Source organism: Engystomops pustulosus, chromosome 10 (genome assembly GCF_040894005.1).
Source record: "Engystomops pustulosus chromosome 10, aEngPut4.maternal, whole genome shotgun sequence".
In the NCBI taxonomy this organism is placed as follows: domain Eukaryota; kingdom Metazoa; phylum Chordata; class Amphibia; order Anura; family Leptodactylidae; genus Engystomops; species Engystomops pustulosus.
The window spans coordinates 12,538,431-12,554,848 of record NC_092420.1 but is presented as its reverse complement, the minus strand read 5'-3'; the positions used below and the strand labels follow the sequence as shown (position 1 = coordinate 12,554,848).

At 45.9% G+C, this 16,418-nt stretch overlaps 1 protein-coding gene across 2 annotated transcripts in view; it reads left to right on the top strand.

The window, feature by feature from the left end:
- The window catches only part of PLXNB1 (plexin B1), a 100,800-nt gene extending 85,032 nt beyond the window's left edge, over positions 1–15,768 (top strand). The window contains exons 14-38 of one of the 2 annotated variants that reach the window (XM_072128233.1): positions 373–466; positions 554–720; positions 819–970; positions 1,072–1,177; positions 1,431–1,567; positions 1,844–2,020; positions 2,286–2,457; positions 2,539–2,781; positions 3,262–3,438; positions 3,611–3,759; positions 4,836–4,936; positions 5,040–5,257; positions 5,340–5,518; positions 6,506–6,572; positions 6,659–6,805; positions 8,248–8,425; positions 8,513–8,616; positions 8,703–8,787; positions 9,271–9,437; positions 10,153–10,313; positions 10,420–10,567; positions 10,716–10,780; positions 10,866–10,941; positions 11,713–11,787; positions 13,514–15,768. In XM_072128233.1, the coding sequence (XP_071984334.1) occupies positions 373–466; positions 554–720; positions 819–970; positions 1,072–1,177; positions 1,431–1,567; positions 1,844–2,020; positions 2,286–2,457; positions 2,539–2,781; positions 3,262–3,438; positions 3,611–3,759; positions 4,836–4,936; positions 5,040–5,257; positions 5,340–5,518; positions 6,506–6,572; positions 6,659–6,805; positions 8,248–8,425; positions 8,513–8,616; positions 8,703–8,787; positions 9,271–9,437; positions 10,153–10,313; positions 10,420–10,567; positions 10,716–10,780; positions 10,866–10,941; positions 11,713–11,787; positions 13,514–13,618 (3,450 nt within the window). In that variant the 3' untranslated portion in view covers positions 13,619–15,768. Of the gene's footprint in view, positions 1–372; positions 467–553; positions 721–818; positions 971–1,071; positions 1,178–1,430; positions 1,568–1,843; positions 2,021–2,285; positions 2,458–2,538; positions 2,782–3,261; positions 3,439–3,610; positions 3,760–4,835; positions 4,937–5,039; positions 5,258–5,339; positions 5,519–6,505; positions 6,573–6,658; positions 6,806–8,247; positions 8,426–8,512; positions 8,617–8,702; positions 8,788–9,255; positions 9,438–10,152; positions 10,314–10,419; positions 10,568–10,715; positions 10,781–10,865; positions 10,942–11,712; positions 11,788–13,513 lie in introns of both variants that reach the window. The other variant, XM_072128232.1, reaches the window with a different exon arrangement.
- The last annotated feature ends 650 nt before the right edge of the window (positions 15,769–16,418 follow it).

Genomic DNA, 16,418 nt, shown 5'->3' with positions numbered 1-16,418 from the left:
GTATCTGACAGTAGGACACGGCAGCTTCTTCTTGGTGATCCAAGTTCCTTGCACCATCTGATGACCTATCAGCTGCTTATTACCTCTTGATTCTCCCAGTAAATTTGGCTTGGAGGCTTGAGGCACGGACACATCTCTTTTTCCAGATGGGATCTGTCTGTGGTCATGCAAAAAAGTCACTAAAAGCAAGGAGATCTCCCCAAAATGCTTTTGTATATATATGGGCAGCTTTCCATTTTTGGACCCCTGTTAAAACCAAGTGGACCACATTGGTATCTGAAACATCTTCTTCCACCCTAGTCCATAGCCTAACAGTAGCATGTTGTAGCCATGTCCCATGCCCTGTTCCATCACCCTCTGTTCTTGTTCCAGTACAGTTACTCGGCCCCCCAACCAGAATTCAACGCTATGGTCTATGTGCAACGAGAGCCGGACCTGCGGGTGGACAGTTTTGAGGATCTCCATGGTACGTTCCACTACATTCCCCATTCATTGATCAGCTGTTTGTATTATTGACAATGATGCTCGGTGATGATACAACGTTTCTCTTTAGTGACCCTATACAACTGCTCGGTGGGGCACGCCGACTGTAGCCGGTGCCAGACCGCCGACCCCAAATATAACTGTGTGTGGTGCGGTGGAGAGCACCCCAGCTGTATGTACCGGGAGTCCTGCACCGAGGAGGTGGAAGGAACCTGTCCTGCACCACTTATCCACTCGGTATGTGAAGGGGTCCATTATATGACCACCAAAACTTTGTTGGGTTGACCATTGTGTAACTAGATATTTTAATGGTTTGTTTTCTTTGTCTATGTCAGATCGAGCCTCTTTCAGGTCCTGTCGATGGAGGGACGAGAGTTACAATCACTGGCTCCAACTTAGGACAAAAATTGGAAGACATTCTGGACAGAGTAACTGTGGCCAATATCCCGTGTAAGGTGGACATCAGAAAATATGAGATTTCTAGCAGGTAAAGGTCCAGGGGAGAAAAAGTTGTACCCAAACATGGGACTTGGTGGTTCCCCGTCTAGATCTCCATCTCCTCATCATTTTATGTGTTGCCTTCTGCAGTATAGTGTGTGTGGCTGGAAAAAGCTGGTCAGAGAGACCCGGACATGTCCTAGTAGAGGTTCCCGGAGGACTACATGGAATCTCCACCCAAGTTTTTACCTACCAGGTAATATGATCTGATTATGATACATTACTGAGATACTGTGATAGGTGGGATGATGCAAAACCAACTGAACGTGGTTGTCACTGGTGTCAAAACTTTCAGGGCACCGGGCTCAATGCAACTTTTTGGCTTAAGTGTAGGCTTTGAGGGTCCCTCGCCCTAAACTTTGTGGTTTCTAACGCCCCCACCAAGGAAAGTAAAGCCCAAAATGAGGAAGATCGGAATGTATCATCGATTTATAACCTTCTTTTTTCAGAATCCGGTTCTGTCTTCATTCTTCCCATCTCGTGGGCCAAAATCCGGAGGAACCCGATTGACTGTCACCGGATCAAAGCTTCTCACGGGGCGCCCTAGCGATATCCGAGTGTTCATTGGCGATATCCCCTGTTACATGTGAGTCTATGTAAAGCATGTAGCATGCCGTAGTCGTAGTCAGGGGGGGAGGGAGGCTTCATACAACTAGATTTAGGCTATTGTCATTGCTCTGTTTTGTAATATCCTGGTCCTTTTGGATACATTGATCTATATTGAACATGAGTATGAGTGAAATTGAGTATTACCTACAGTACAGAGTATATGAAGGAGGGTTTGCGAATATTTTAGAAGGGAAGGAAGAAGCAGACACATGGCTCAACGTGATGATCTTTATTGCTTCCTTTCTTTTTAAAGTTCCTCAGAAATTCAGGAAAACCACCTGGAATGTCTGACTGGACCCAGCAACGCCACCACAGACTTCCGAGTAACCATCTGGTACGGAGAACAAGTTTTTAGCTTCCCTGATGCCGCCTTCACATACACAGCGGACCCAAACATCACCTCTGCCAGCCCGGCCAAGAGCTTCTTCAGGTATGAAAGAATGTGTCTTAAAATGGTATAGACCAGACCTGGAAAAACATGTCTGCTCTATATTGTAGAAACAGCGCCCCTTTTTTCTGCAGGTTGTAAGTGGTATTGCACCTGAGCCCCAACCAACCTGTAATATCCGTCTCGACCAATGGTCAGGAGATTCTCGGGGTTTTTTTTTTTTCTTTTTAATCTTAGACCATTGTCCCAGGAATTTAGTACTTTAGTAGCTCCTAATCTTGCGCTGACAATGTGCTCTTTGTTCTAGTGGGGGACGTTTGCTTTTGGTGTATGGACAGAATCTGGATGTCGTACAAGCCCCCAAGATCCGAGTCACGATATCCCCGATGGAAAGGAGACGGAGGCGAAGCCTTGGAAGGAAGCGACGTATCGTCCCGGAGACTGAATGCCCAGAAGGGTCTCTGTGCACTGTCCAGCAGGTGGCGCTATAGTCCAATGTCATGGCTTGGGGTAATATCTGGCTTCGGGGGTATTAATACTCTGTCCTTCCCTCTCTGCAGTATGAAGAGCTTTGCCAGGTGAACTCCTCCTTCCTACTGCTGTGTAGGACCCCGGCCATTAACCCTTTACACTGGAACGCCCGAGTCGACGTTGAGTTCATCCTGGATAATCTGCATTTCAATTTCACGGTCGTCAACTCTGCGCCGTTCACCTACGTGCCCGACCCAGTGCTCCGTCATCTGAACGCAGAGGATCCGGCAAAACCGTATCGGCACAAGCCCGGGAGTGTTATCTCTGTGGAGGTGATGAACGTTCTGACTTTTTTAATGGGGTTGTCAACCGGTCCCTCTGCTGAGAATCCATCATTGTCTCCAAATTTCTTACTATTTAATATCTCTGCTACATGTCGGTTAATAAGAATGTTAGACCAAATACTTTTTCACAACTGAAGGTTTGTTACAGTTGTATTGATGTATGAGCTCAACAGACTGGACTCTATAGATATCCTGTGCTGATACATTGTAGCAAACTGTTAGGAAAGGAGGAGGATGTATCTTTATACATATGATTTCCTATAGTAATCTTAGAATATGACTCTTTTGATCAGAGTTGACTCCACTCTCTAAAACCTGGTAACTTGGCTTCTCCAGGGGCATTGGAGACATGTCCTCACACTGCTGTGCTCTGTGCGGCCCCACAGCCCCCTCTCCTCTCCTCTGATTGGCTTCTGTAGTATGTAATATATTTATATACCCAATTCTAACATCTCGCTTTCCTCTCAGGGTGAGAATCTAGACCTGGCTATTACCAAAGAAGAGATGATTGCAATGATCGGGGATGGGGTCTGCACCGTGAAGACCCTCACCAGTAACCACCTGTATTGTGAACCTCCAGAGAAGCAGCCCACCCCACGTTACCCATCCAAGAGGGAAGGCGTGGACTCCTTGCCAGAGTTTACAGTAAGTCTGTGTCCCTCTGTTGAGCAGGGAATGCTGGGAGATTGCAGCTGTGAGGTCTGTAGAATAGTGAATGCAGCTCTGAGCTGTTACTTACAGGATATAGCGACTCCATCGTATGTAATGGATCTGTATGGAATGTAAATGGTGACCTCGGTACCGATTTCTCTATCAGGTGCAGATAGGAGGAATCGATCTTGTCCTGGGGAAGGTCCAGTATGACACGGAGAGTCAGCTCACTTTCCCGCTGGAGGCGCAGATCAGTCTTGGAGTTGGCGCATCCTTTGTGGCTCTGATCGTCCTCATCATTGTGTTAATATACAGGTAGGTCATTTCCCTTATAGACAGGACAGCAGATGCATCGTGCTGTGGATCTGGTAGATATTCTTCAATTTCAAGGGAATCTGTCAGCAGTTTTGACCATTCAAATCTACAGTATTAGGAGTAAAATCCCAAGATTGTGGCCTTCACATTTACCTTGGGGGCACATCCTCACACTGCTGTGCAATTAGTTCTCTGCATTGATCAACTCCACAACACCCTCCCATCAGCTCTAAATGACTACAGTAGTTGTCAACTGCCTCTAGCTTTTACTCAGAGCAGATGGGTTGGGCTGTGTATTAGAGCCAAGAGCACAGCAGTGGGAGGACGGGCCTTCAGTGCATCACTAGTAGCTACAATCCTAGAATATAGACCCATTTTACACAGTCCTGCTGCTACTAACAATACACAAACAGGTATGGCGAGTCAGAGTGCTATAGCAGTCACTTTGAGGAGAGGGGCTGTATAGAAGCTCAATGCCTTGAGCTAAGAGCACAGCAGTGTGAGGACACATTGGGGCAGATTTACTTACCCTGTCCTGTCGCGGTCCAGCGGTGCGTTGTCCGACGAGGATTCGGGTCTTCCGGCGATTCACTAAGGTCGTGCGCCCAATGTCCACCAGGTGTCGCTGCTGTGCCAAGGTCCGCCGGAGTTCACCTTCTTCTTCCTGGTGCATGTGAGTGCTTAATTTTGCGACACACTCAGGTTTTTAAATTCCGCCGTTTTTCCAAATCCGTCAGGTTTTCCGTCGGCCACGCCCCCGATTTCCGTAGCCTGAAAGCCTTTGCGATTGCGCCGAAATCCGATCGCATGCGCTAAAATCCCGGCTGAATTCGTCGTAAAACGGAAAAAGTCGGGAAACCCGACGTAAGTGCGGCCGCGGAGCCCTTAGTAAATGAGCCCCAATCTCTATTCTTATAATATAAATCCATATATCACAGTCCTGCTGCTACTAACAATGCACAAAGGTCTGATTACACATCTCTACAGGGCTGCAATCTGCATGGGTCATACCTGCTGACGGGTTCCATTAGATCTCCACGGTCTGACTAATAATCACAATATACTATGTCCTCCAGGAGGAAAAGTAAGCAAGCGCTGAGGGATTACAAGAAGGTTCAGATTCAGCTCGAAAACCTGGAGACCAGTGTTCGGGATCGCTGCAAGAAAGAATTTACAGGTAGACCAAGTCTTCTTCTTCTGTAGGATTATTTGGATGTCTTGGGAGATGCTTTGGGTTGATGGGCTCTCCTTGTATACTGATGACTTGTCTTCTTCTGCAGACCTCATGACGGAGATGATGGACCTCACCAGTGACCTGGTTGGCACGGGGATCCCCTTCCTGGACTACAAATCTTACGCAGAGAGGATATTCTTCCCCGGACACCGGGAATCTCCATTGCACAGGGACCTGGATGTCCCCGAGGGTCGTAGGCAGACGGTGGAGCAGGGTCTGGTGCAGCTCTCCAACCTCCTGAACAGCAAGCTCTTCCTCACCAAGGTAGGAACATAGTCCTCCTCCACCCAACACATGGACAGGTCCATGAATGTCTTCTCCTCACCCCTGTCCTCCTCCACCACAGTTCATCCACACCCTAGAAAGCCAACGCACCTTCTCAGCGCGTGACCGAGCCTACGTGGCGTCTCTGCTCACCGTATCTCTTCACGGGAAGCTGGAATATTTCACAGACATCTTGAAGACTCTTCTCAATGATCTCGTTGAACAATACGTTGCCAAAAACCCAAAGCTGATGTTGAGGAGGTGAGGACTAGTATTTATGACGTGATGTCTTCTTCTGCATCTACCTGGTCTATGCTAATGTTAGAGGTTGTCCATTAACCTTACTGGCTGACCATTTAAAGGGGTGGTCCAGGATAAGCTGCGGCCAAAAATGGCAACATCAAGTCTCGTGGTTGTGGTTAAAATTGCAATTTGGCAACATTTGCATCGATGGAGCAGAACTGAAGAGCCAGACACCACCCCAAAGACCTCTATCTATTCTAGAAGTAGGCAGCCATGTTTTTCTAATCTTGGACACCCCCTTTAAAGGGAATCCACCAGCAGCTGTGAGTATGCAAATCAGCGGTGTTTGGAAGCAGCCATTGAGATATGTTTTATCCTACATATGTGTATTTTAGTAGCAGCAGGACTGTGACTTAATGACTTTATAATCCAGGATTGTAGCTTCTCGAAGTGCTTTGGAGGTGTGTCCTCCAGCTCTGGGTTATTTGCACTGAGACTTCTCATTGAATGCTGCAACAGTGTAACATTTTAGTACAGAGAGCTATGTGCTCAGCAGTGTTAGGGCGCACCTGGAGAAGCCACAATTCTGCAACATAAATCCATATATCACAGTCCTGCTGCTACTAACAACATAAACAAAGGTATAATTCCACATCCCTCCAGGGACAATACCTAACACTGGGTGCTGAGAGCACAGAGCACAGCAGTGTAAGAACATACCTCCATTCCTTGAATCTTAATTCATTTTCACAGTCCTGCTGCTACTAAAAACATACACAAAAGTATAATTACACATCTATCCAGGGACAATACCTAACACTGGCTGCTGTCTACTGGGTCACAGGTTCCCCTTAACACTCATAAGGTCCGAATCCCACACAAATGGCTTCTAGAACCCAAATACAATAGAGGCTTAATAGAAAAAGAGGAGTCCTTCAGCACCAAATACAACAGAACTTCTCTATGATTTCCATGTGTCATTTTCATTTTGGTGTCTGTTTTTAGGACAGAAACTGTGGTCGAGAAGCTCCTGACCAACTGGATGTCCATCTGCCTTTACTCCTTTGTGAGGGTACGTGTGAGATACTATAAGGAGTAACCGGGAGATGACGGACAGCTTGTCTTATCTGACCGACCTTCTATCTTTTTCTGCTCCAGGACTCGGCCGGAGAACCACTATACATGTTATTCCGGGGCATTAAACATCAAGTGGACAAAGGTCCAGTAGACTGTGTGACGGGGAAAGCCAAGTACACGCTCAATGATAACCGACTACTGAGGGACGACGTGGAGTACAAGACCTTGGTGAGAACTTGTGTCTTGTGGGTTTGCACATTAGACGTACACTCACCGGCCACTTTATTAGGTCCACCATGCTAGTAACGAGTTCGACCCCCTTTTGCCTTAAGAACTGCCTCAATTCTTCGTGGCACAGATACAACAAGGTGCTGGAAGCTCCTCAGAGATTTTGGTCCATATTGACATGATGGCATCACACAGTTGCCGCAGATTTGTCGGCTGCACATCCATGATGCGAATCTCCTGTTCCACCACATCCCAAAGATGCTCTATTGGATTGAGATCTGGTGACTGTGGAGGCCATTTGAGTCCAGTGACCTCATTGTCATGTTCAAGAAACCAGTCTGAGATGATTCCAGCTTTATGACATGGCGCATTATCCTGCTGAAAGTAGCCATCAGATGTTACAGGGTACATTGTGGTCATAAAGGGATGGACATGGTCAGCAACAATACTCAGGTAGGCTGTGGCATTGTACCAAGGGGCCCAAAGAGTGCCAAGAAAATATTCCCCACACCATGACACCACCACCACCAGCTTGACCCGCTGATACAAGGCAGGATGGATCCGTGCTTTCATGTTGTTGACGCCAAATTCTGACCCTACCATCCGAATGTCGCAGCAGAAATCGAGACTCATCAGACCAGGCAACGTTTTTCCAATCTTCTACTGTCCAATTTCCATGAGCTTGTGCAAATTGTAGCCTCAGTTTCCTGTTCTTAGCTGAAAGGAGTGGCACCCGGTGTGGTCTTCTGCTGCTGTAGCCCATCTGCCTCAAAGTTGGACGTACTGTGCGTTCAGAGATGCTCTTCTGCCTACCTTGGTTGTAACGGGTGGCGATTTGAGTCACTGTTGCCTTTCTATCAGCTCGAACCAGTCTGCCCATTCTCCTCTGACCTCTGGCATCAACAAGGCATTTCCGCCCACAGAACTGCCGCTCACTGGATGTTTTTTTTTTTTCGGACCATTCTCTGTAAACCCTAGAGATGGTTGTGCGTGAAAATCCCAGTAGATCAGCAGTTTCTGAAATAGTCAGACCAGCCCTTCTGGCACCAACAACCATGCCACGTTCAAAGGCCTCAAATCACCTTTCTTCCCCATACTGATGCTCGGTTTGAACTGCAGGAGATTGACCTTGTCTACATGCCTAAATGCACTGAGTTGCCGACATGTGATTGGCTGATTAGAAATTAAGTGTTAACGAGCAGTTGGACAGGTGTACCTAATAAAGTGGCCGGTGAGTGTATATTACCTAATCCACCTGATTTTGGTGAGACCAATATATGGGGCCTCCCAAAATTAATGTCAAGAAAGTTAAGGATTGGGCATATTAGGTTTCCTCTCCAGAAGATAAAGCCAGACTTGTCTGGCAGTGGCTCTCTATCCTCAACATCTTAGAGGGTCCTATATATACAGACATTGATATTACTGCTCTTTACTTTTTGTAGACCCTGAATGCCATTACACAGCCCACCACTGGGAGCGCCGTAGAAGAGGAAGGCCAAGGAGTCCCTGTGAAGTTATTGGACTGTGACACCATCACTCAGGTGAAAGAGAAGATCCTGGATCAGGTCTATAAAGGAACACCTTGCTGCCTGCGCCCCTGCCCGGAGAGCTTGGACCTGGGTGAGTGGAGCTTCCACTTTTTAGGATTTTAGACACTAGTAATAACTTGAGTGTTAATGATCTGTTTCTCCAATGTGATGGCGATAGAATGGAGATCCGGGCTGGCCGGTCACCTCATCCTCTCTGATGAAGATCTGACCTCAGTGGTTCAGGGGTCGTGGAAGAGGATAAACACCCTGCAGCATTACAAGGTGAGGATTTACGGGATTATTCTTTTTGGAATTCTCACTTTGGAGAATTGGAGAGATTGGAACAAAATCGTCTTTTCTTTCTATAGGTTCCTGATGCAGCAACTGTAGCGTTGGTTCCTCGACTGAGCAAGCACATCCACCCGGAGAACCATGATTATATCCCAGGAGAGAGTGAGTTACTTCAACTACTGATTGCTACTTCATAGTAAAATTGATGTAATCGCTGTGATGTGATTATAGACGGTCCCAAAGTGCAATAAGAGAACGGAGTAAGGTTCGAGGTGACTCATTTGGGCTCATAAGGGTCAACTTTCAGTCCCCATTATTCTGATTACTAGTGGTTGGACTTCCATCTATAAGACACCAAGTTGTCTGTAATGGCACAACCGCTTTAAGCTGGTCATATGCTCGCTCTATCCCAAGTGCTAGGATATAGATATTCTAGGACCAATTTGAAGTATGAATAAAACTGGAGAACTTTGAGGAAACCCCCCAAAACATAAGTAGAACATAATAAATCCATAATTGCAGATGTCGTTCTGGGTTGGATTTGTATCTAGGACCATATCACTAACCACTGAGCCGCCATACTACCTAATCTTATGTATTGATCACCTTTCTATGTGCCTTTATCTGTAGCATTCACTTTTCCAGAGACCCCCATGCTGGAGGATGCGGATGAAGGTGGCATCAAACTGTGGCACCTGGTGAAACCCACAGAAGAGCCAGAGCTACCAAAGCACAGAAGAGGGAGTTTACGTGACCGGGAGAGAGCGAAGGCCATCCCAGAAATCTACCTGACACGTCTTCTGTCTATGAAGGTGAGATTTCTGAATTGTCCTGATCATCCTTAAACCACTGATAGGTAAACGACCGACCAATGTGTTGGATCGTTGATGTAAAGACCATACACCTTCAATTCTGGATGTGTCCTCCAGGAGATCAATGACCCATTTACACTGCAAAAGTTGTCCAGGAATTATCTGGGGAACATGACAATGAGATCAGGGTGTGGATTTGGCTCCAAACTCCCCTGATTTTACTCCAATTGATTATCTGTTGGATGTGCTGGAAAAAAACATATCCTGCAGAGGTTTAGCATAGTCCATACCTCTACAATATAAGCCAGGTGGTAGATCAACGTATATAATAGGAATAATAATAATAATTCTTTATATAGCGCACACAGATCACGATGCGCTGCACAGAGCTTGTCAAATTTGTCCCTGTCCCCATGGGGCTCACAATCTAAACAACCTACCAGTATGTTTTGGAGTGTGGGAGGAAACTGGAGCACCCAGAGGAAACCCATGCAAACACAGGGAGAACATACAAACTCTTTGCACATGTTGACCTGGATGGGATTTGAACCTAGGACCCCAGTGCTGCATGGCTGTGATGCTAACCACTGAGCCATCGGGCCGCCCTGTGTAGAGAGTAGAGCTCTGTACCCACATATTCCTGACCACAGATATTGAATGTTGCAGTGTTGGGGTGGGTTGTCTCTTACCATATATTGGTTTTCCTCCTCCTCAGGGCACACTCCAGAAGTTTGTAGATGACCTCTTCCAGGTTATACTCAGCACCAGCCGTCCTGTGCCACTCGCTGTCAAGTATTTCTTTGATCTGCTCGATGACCAGGCAACAAACCATGGCATCGCCGACCCCGAGACCATTCACATCTGGAAAACCAACAGGTAACCACGGATCAGAAGATCTAGGACCATGGTGCAGGAAAACATCTATGACCAGAGGTCGGACATCTCCTTTATGTGGATAGTAAATGGCTTCTTCCTATGTCAGTTTGCCTTTAAGGTTCTGGATCAACATAATCAAAAATCCTCAGTTCGTGTTTGATGTGCAGACCTCGGACAACGTGGACGCGGTGCTGTCTGTGATCGCTCAGACCTTCATGGACTCCTGCACCCTTGCTGATCATAAGCTGGGCCGGGTAAGTAACTCTAGACCATCTACTAGTACCATAGCTATGGAGGTGGCACCCTGGGTCCAAAGATACTTCTTCCAGACACCAGTGTTTATGATGGGTGATGGATTACTTCTCTTGGTCTTGGTCACATTGTTGCTCTCTTCTCCTGCAGGATTCTCCCATAAACAAGTTGCTGTACGCACGCGACATCCCCCGTTACAAGCAGATGGTGGAAAGGTGCGGCTGGAGATGATCGGGTCACTCGGAGATCTGTCCTGGTGCTATTGTTCCTGAGCTATAATCGTGATTGTGTCTCTTACAGATACTACGCTGATATCCGGCAGACTATCTCCGCCAGCGACCAGGAGATGAATTCGGCGTTAGCAGAGCTATCAAGGGTAGGGGTCCGGTTATTTGCAGGGGTCACAGTAACCCCCTAAGACACTGGTTTCATGGTGGGGAATGATGGATATATGTAGCTTTTTTCGCAGCTATAAGTTACCCTATTCCAACGAGATGGGTTCCCACAGTCTGACCCCAACTCATTAAACCCAGTATAACTGTATCCCAGGGGCGTAATTTGAGGGGTTGCAATTGCAACCAGGCCCAAGAGGCTCAGGGGGCCCATATATGGTGCCACTTTCCCCTATGAGAAGACTAGTACAGGCAGTCCCCGGGTTACATACAAGATAGGGTCCATAGGTTTGTTCTTAAGTTGAATTTATATGTAAGTCGAAACTGTATATTTTATAATTGTAGATCCAGAGAATTTTTTTCTTTTACCCCAGTGACAATTGGGGTTTAAATTTTTTTTGCTTTAATTGGACCAAGGATTATCAATAAAGCTTCATTACAGACACCTTACAGCTGGAGTCTGGGACTATAGTAACATCCAGGTCAGAGGTCACAGTGGGCAGAGGGCTCCGTCTTTAACTAGGGGTCGTATGTAAGTCTGGTGTCCTTAAGTAGGGGACCGTCTGTATTATAAACCATATATTATAGCCGGGGGCCTGGCACAGACTTTGCACTGGGGCCATTCAGCTACAAGTAACGCCACTGCTGTATCCCTTATAGTTTATACATGTAGTATATAATCTAATATTCAATACAATAATTAGTGTCATTAATCATTTATTTTCTAATATCTTGTGTTTTTTGTTTGTTTTAAGAATTACTCAGGTGAACTTAATTCATTGGTGGCTCTTCATGAACTCTACAAGTATATTAATAAGTACTATGATCAGGTGAGTGGTTCTGTGTCATAAGTCATTCCTTTCATTTTTATTTTTTGTGGTTAGTAATTTATGACATTTTTTAATCTTGTGATGGTTATTGTATTTATCATTCTTGTATGCCTTGTGCCACTAGGTGGCAGCAGAGATCTATAGATCAGTTTACAGAAACTATTTCAGGGTATTTGTGTCACTGCTGTCATAGTCCTTCCATAGCGTCACCACCATCCTCACTTCCACATAGATGCTCAGGGCAGAGTAATCGTACACCTCCTATGGCTGATTATCTCTATAAAGAATCAAAGAATTGTGCATACCCCGAATATCCACCACCGTTCACTGTAGACCAGGAGTCGGGAATGTTTTTGGCTGAGAGAGCCATGAATGCCACATATTATAAAATGTTATTCCTTCCTACAATATGCACATGCCCCCAAGTAGATAGGTAGCCGCAGCACATGCCCCCCAGTAGATAGGTAGCCGCAGCACATGCCCCCCAGCAGATAGGTAGCCGCAGCACATGCCCCCCAGCAGATAGGTAGCCGCAGCACATGCCCCCCAGCAGATAGGTAGCCGCAGCACATGCCCCCCAGCAGATAGGTAGCCGCAACACATGCCCCCCAGCAGATAGGTAGCCGCAGCACATGCCCCCCAGCAGATAGGTAGCCGCAGCACATGCCCCCCAGCAGATAGGTAGCCGCAGCACATGCCCCCCAGCAGATAGGTAGCCGCAGCACATGCCCCCCAGCAGATAGGTAGCCGCAGCACATGCCCCCCAGCAGATAGGTAGCCGCAGCACATGCCCCCCAGCAGATAGGTAGTTACAGAAAAAAGGAGTATTCACCTACCTGCACTCCCTGCAGCCAGCTCCTCATCACTCCCAGGCTCTTCTCTTTGACCCAGGCTTAGACAATGGCGGCGATGGCACCTGGGTCGCACTAAGGATGTAGGCAGCGGTAACATATCTGCCTGTGTCCAGTGATCAGACACACAGCAGCCATCACTATTTATTAAAGATCTGTCTGAGAGCCAGATGCAGCCAACAAAAGAGCCACATCTGGCTCCCGAGCCATAGGTTCCCTACTCCTGGTCTAGGCAGACAGATTGTCTGCTGGCCTTAAAGGGGTGATCCCAAGATGTAATTGTATACCCTTTCTACAGGATAGGTGATATCTTATCTTGCTGATCACTGGGACCCTCATTGATCACAATATTACCAGCTGATCCGATTTCCATCTATTGGACTGCCGGAGATAGCGGAGGTAATAGTGTTATAGAGAAGAAAGGGAAAATAGTAACCTGCTTCAATAATGGGAAATGGGACCCTTATTCTCATGATCAGTGGGACCCCCGCCCATCAACCTATGGGGGCACCCCTTTCAAGGGTATTTTATCTTTAATTATTCTGAATTTAATTGTTCCCTGATATCGGCCTCATAAGTAATTGGCCTCAAAAATAATCCCTGCCTTATTATCACTACATTATCTCACGTATTTCCTATTCTCAGAACCTGCACATACTCCGGGGGTCAGAGATTGACACCCTTGTCCTGTGGAGTGGAGTTCCCCTTTAATTTTGCTAGTACAAGTCAGTCTCCAATGAAGAAATCTGTGGAGGCGGGGCTGTGACTACCTGTGATTTCCACTACAAGATGCTAGACTATATATATGGGAATGCGCTGCTGTATAGAGTTCCCCCTTTAAGGTCAGTAATGAGCTCTCTTTCGCCCCCCTACAGATCATCACAGCACTGGAAGAAGACTCGACGGCCCAAAAGATGCAGCTGGGCTACAGACTGCAGCAGATCGCGGCCGCCGTGGAGAACAAAGTCACCGACTTGTGACCGGGACAAATGGACCCGCATTGTGCCAAGAGCTGAGAGATTTTTATAAAATCACTGCCGCTCACGCGTCCATCTCCTCGTCACGGGGGGTCGCGGAAAGGCAACTGATGGTGAAATAGAATATTTTTTCTATGAAATTTTTTTTTACAATCATGAACTTTGATAATAGAGGATTTGGGGAGGGGGGGGTCGTCCTGCATGTGACTGGGGGTGGGGCAGGAGGTTTTATCTTCCCATGTGCCAAGTCCATCATCACCCGGATGAAGAGATTCCAGACTCCACGTTTCGGCCACGTTTTCCTCACTAGCCTTCTGAGAACGGATTGGTGAAGCTGCCGGCGCGGCTGGCGTTGACTCTTCCGGTCGCGTTCTGCACTGATGGAACTTTCTATGGACACATTGTAACACGGACGCGACTAACCCGAGACGTCTCCAGTTCACACTTCTCCTTCATTCCTGCCTTTTTGTTTTTTTATTTTTAACAATTGTAAAGCTAATTCTATCAGAGAAGTATAATTTTATTACATTGTAGGCGCCATATTTTTTATTTGCATTTTTTGGAGAATTGTTCGCCTTTTACTCAAAGGAAAGAGAGAGAGAGTCTTCCTTTTGTTGTGTCCGAGCAGCCAACCAGCGTTTCCATCGGGTGCCTCCGACTGTATAGAGCTACTAAAAGCATTGACCCCATGACAACACTCCCTGGCTTATGCTCTGGGATCTGAGACTGTGCTGCCAGACCAACTGCAGCTTTCTGCCTGACCTATGTGTCTCCCTGGCAACAGACAACAAACACGTGTGTAGTCTGACCCGTCATATTAACACTAGAATACATCTATTTGGCAGTGTCCTCTCATTATAGAACTTACTTGGAATGTGGGACTTATTTTTAACCCTTGGGCCGACCCCTTCCTTCCTATCCATGCATTTCTCTACCATACATAGGACTTCTCATCCCCCATTAACAAATTTAGATGGGATCCACCAAGACCAGGCTTCCCCCCCTCTCCTGGCATGGTTTGCTCTATGGGTGTGTACTTCCTTGTACAAGGCAAGTGACGGGAAGTGTTGTCATGGGGGCAACTAATGTGGAAGAAGTTTTGGTTTTTAGCTTTGATTTATCACTGCATAGAGAAGAGAAAAAGTTTTTCACAACTTTATTTAGTGCGTGGTGATTGTAATTGGACTTGGGAACGTTTCTTAGTAGTTCTTCCAATTTTACTGCTCTGTTGCGTCAGAAAATTACTAAAAATCAGGGTTAAAAAATCTGCTACCGTTTTCTAACTACAAATCTGTCTCTCCATGGTTACAGTCTACATCCATAACACTATGTAGTCTGATTCCACGAGCCTCCTACTTGACATATATGTATTAATAAAGAAGAGTGTGATTGGGGGTATCAGACTACACAGGCTTTAGTATGTAGTCTGTTACCACGGAGATGCATAGTTCTACATTGGAGCTGTATACATAAAACGAGTATAGAATTTTTTTTTTAACACAGTTGAGTTTTATTTTAATTGTGGATGCATTGGAGGTTGTAAAAGTGGAGATACCCTTGAAGACAGGTCTGGTTGGCTGAGCTTGGGCTGTGGACGGTACATTACTGCACTAAACCTCATGGTAGATGCTTATTTATTAGTTTCAGTCTATTAGATTCCATGTCTTTTTGGCAATTTGCTGCTCAGAACTGGATGTGTAAATACCGTAGCTACGAGAGAAGATATTTAAATACTAAAGGAGGATTGTAATTTATTTTTAAGGTGGCGCTCCGCCCTGGGATACTCACATCTAGTTTTTATCTTTTTATTTTGGAGGGGGGTTTTTTTCATACTAGTTTTTACGATGATGCATTCCCACGTACGGCTCCCAGTTTTCACTTGCGCTGCCTTTTTTTTTTTTTTTTTCGTAAAAATTATTAGAATTTGTGGTTTAACATAAATATAAAGAAATAAAACTTGAAAGTGAATCTTATGAGATCCTAATAACCACCCGTTAGACGACGCTCGGAAAAACTGTTAAATCTGTGAAGTGATAAACTGTATGTGAATGTATAAAAAAAAAAAATACACGACGCAAGATACATCTAATGAGAACAAAGTACAAAGTAGTCCTTACACAAAACTACTCAATAAAAGTCAATATGGTCCTAGAGCTGGTGTATACATTGCTGTCTATACTGTGATATCCTGACCCGGAACACTGGGAGTTGTGGTCATGTCCCCTAGATGCCTTATTACTACTCTGGGGAAAGTATTTCAATGCATTTATACCATTTATTTGAGAAAAAAGTTTTCACTACTTCTAAATGGTAAAACTTGGTGCCTGCTGCCACCACTAGAGGGAGCTTTATACCACCTGGATGCCTTATTACTACTCTGGGGAAAGTATTTCAATGCATTTATACCATTTATTTGAAAGAAAATGTCACTACTTCTAAATGGTAAAACTTTGTTCCCACTGCCGCCACTAGAGGGAGCTTCAAACATATGAATGAATACGTTCATTGAACTCAATGGAAGCTGTAAAAAGCTCTTTGCATTGAGCGTACGCCAATGGCAGCTACCTAAAAATTCAGCAGTCAACTTAAGTAGAAAGATCTGCACTGGGTCCTATCTACCCCCTGGGTCCCAAGACCTGTGGTCTACCTACAAGGTAGGTATACAACTGCATCCATGATCTCAAGCTTTGGAGACCTTGGGTGATGCAATAAGATCAGGGGGAACATATTCATGGTGCTACCTGTACAGCTGGGCCCATAATGTAAGCAGGGAGGAAGGGGGGGTTTGCTGTAAACCTAAAAC